This window comes from Malurus melanocephalus, unplaced genomic scaffold (assembly GCF_030028575.1).
Source record: "Malurus melanocephalus ecotype Western Australia unplaced genomic scaffold, MMel_1.1 scaffold_4494, whole genome shotgun sequence".
NCBI lineage: Eukaryota > Metazoa > Chordata > Aves > Passeriformes > Maluridae > Malurus > Malurus melanocephalus.
Window position 1 is genome coordinate 1 of NW_026627726.1, and position 2,704 is coordinate 2,704.

Here is a 2,704-nt window from a genome sequence, read left to right on the forward strand (position 1 = left end):
GGATTTAAGGTCCCTTCCATCCCAAAAAATTCCCTGATTCTGTGATGACCTCCTGGGCCTTTCCCACCCTAAACATTCCTCGGATTCTCCCAATAATTCCATGACCCTATTCCATGACTCCCACCTGGTGGATACACAGGGAATGCCTGGGGCAGGACAACCATACCCAACCACATCCCAAAAAACCAAAATCCATAATTTGGGTGAATCCGGAGAATCTGACCCCGGTGATCCCTGTCCGGCAGCACAAGCAGGAGGAGCTGGACGGGGATGGCTGGGAATACGCTTCCCTCTTCGGATGGCGCTTCCACCTGCAGCAGCGCCGCTCCGACTCCTTCCGCCGGCGCCGCTGGAGACGCCGCATGGAGCCCCTGGAACGCACCGGCCCCGCCGCCGTCTTCGCCCTGGAAGGGGCTCTGGTAGGGAGCAGCTTCCCACATTCCCGAATTTCCTCCTGGGAATGTTATAGGCTTCCCATTGTCATTGGCTTCCTGTTACTGGATTCCTGTTATTGGCTTCCGTTATCAGCTTCCCATTATCAGCTTCCCATTACCAGATTCCCGTTTTTGGTTTCCAGTTATTGGCTTCTTGTTATTGGATTCCTGTTGCCATTTTCCCCGCTCTCAGCTTCCTATTTTCATCTTCCCATTATCGGATTCCTATTATCGGATTCCCCTTATCGGCTTCCTGTTACTGGATTCCCATTATCGGATTTCTGTTATCAGCTTCCTGCTATCAGCTTCCTGTTACCAAATTCCCATTTTCAGATTCTCATTATTGTCTTCCCATTATCAGATTCCCATTATCGGATTCCCATTATCAGATTCCCACTATCGGCTTCCTATTTTCAGCTTCCCATTACCAGCATCCCATTTTTGGCTTCCAATTATCAGCTTCTTGTTATCGGATTCCTGTTGCCATTTTCCCACTTTCAGCTTCCTATTATCAGCTTCTCATTATCGGATTCCCCTTATCGCCTTCCCGTTACTGGATTCCCATTATCGGATTTCCGTTATCAGCTTCCCATTATCAGCTTCCCATTATCGGATTTCCGTTATCAGCTTCCTGCTAGCAGCTTCCCATTACCAAATTCCCATTTTCAGATTCTAATTATTGGCTTCCCATTATCAGATTCCCATTAGCAGCTTCCCGTTACCAGATTCCCATTTATCAAATTCCCATTATTGGCTTCCTGCTGTCAGCTTCCCGTTACCAAATTTCCGTTATCAGATTCTCGTTATCAAATTCCCGTTATCAGATTCCCATTATCGAATTTCCGTTATCAGATTCCTTTTATCAGATTCCCATTATCAGATTCCCTTTATCAAATTCCTATTATCAAATTCCTATTATCAGATTCCCATTACCAGATTCCCATTTATCAAATTCCCATTATCAGCTTCCTGCTATCAGCTTCCCATTACCAAATTCCCATTTTCAGATTCTCATTATCGGCTTCCCATTATCAGATTCCCATTATTGGATTCCTGTTACCGTATTCCTGTTATTAAATTCCCATTATCAGATTCCCATTATCACCTTCCTCTTATCAGATTCCCACTATCAAATTTCCATTATCAGATTCCCATTATCGAATTCTTGTTATCAAATTCCCTTTATCAAATTCCCATTATCAGATTCCCTTTATCAGATTCCCATTATCAGATTCCCATTATCAGATTCCCGTTTTTGAATTCCCGTTATCAAATTCCCCTTATCGAATTCCTGTTATCGAATTCCCATCATCAGATTCCCACTATCAAATTTCCATTATTGAATTCCCGTTATCAGATTCCCGTTATTGAATTCCCGTTATCAAATTCCCCTTATCGAATTCCCATTTTCAGATTCCTGTTTTTCCTCCCTGTTCCTTCCCTGCCATCCCGACTTTCCCCACTATTGTTTTTTTTTTGGATTTGGATTTCCCAATCCGCCGCTTTTCCAACGATTCAACCAGAGCCAAGGCAGCACAAAGCTCCTGTTCTCTGTGTTTTTATGGAATTTTTTCCCTCCTTTTTGGCTTTTTTCCCCATTTTTCTCCACTCCATCTTTCTCTCCGATCCAGCGTCGATCCTTTTGGGATAAAAGCGGCTTCGCAGTGTTTTTTCCCCCATCTGGGGGGTCCTGGCTTCCTCCCACCCCCAGAGCTCCTGGTCGGATTGTTCCCATTCCCAATTTTCCCCCTGGGATCCAAAAATGGGAATTCTCATCCTCCAAAACCTCTCCTTTTCCCACAAATATTCTGCTGGTGCAATTAAGAAGACTCAGGAATTTTTTTTAGGATTTCCCGACGAAAATTTCCCAAATTCTGGGAAGCCCAAACCCCTCTTGCACACCCCATTGGATCCCATCCTGTGGGGAATCCCGGCTCTGGAGGCGATCCCGGCATTCCCGACCTTCCCTGATTTTCCTTGCAGGGGGGAGTGACGGACGACAAAAGCGACGACGGAAAATCCGACGGAAAATCCGCATCCACGCTCAGCTTTGGGGTGAACAGACCCACGATCTCCTGCATTTTTGACTGTGAGGATCCAAGGAGGGGTGGGAAAAGGCACTTCCCATCCTTTTCCTGGAAAAAGATGGAAAAGGATGATGGAAAAAGGGTGGAGGGGGGATGGCGATTATGGGAATATCCACAGGATTCGGGATCGATGTTTGGGATGTCCTGGGGGGATGAAGCCGGGATTTTCCTCAGATGTGAGAC

General features: G+C 45.9%; 1 protein-coding gene across 1 annotated transcript; it reads left to right on the forward strand.

Annotated features, from left to right (window-relative positions):
- Positions 1-39: 39 nt before the first annotated feature.
- On the forward strand, positions 40-2,523 carry LOC130588345 (dysferlin-like; the record flags this gene model as incomplete). Its single annotated transcript, XM_057389278.1, has 2 exons — positions 40-419; positions 2,418-2,523. Coding segments are annotated over exons 1-2 (412 nt in total), but the record flags the coding sequence as incomplete, so codon positions are not given.
- Between the last annotated feature and the right edge of the window lie 181 nt (positions 2,524-2,704).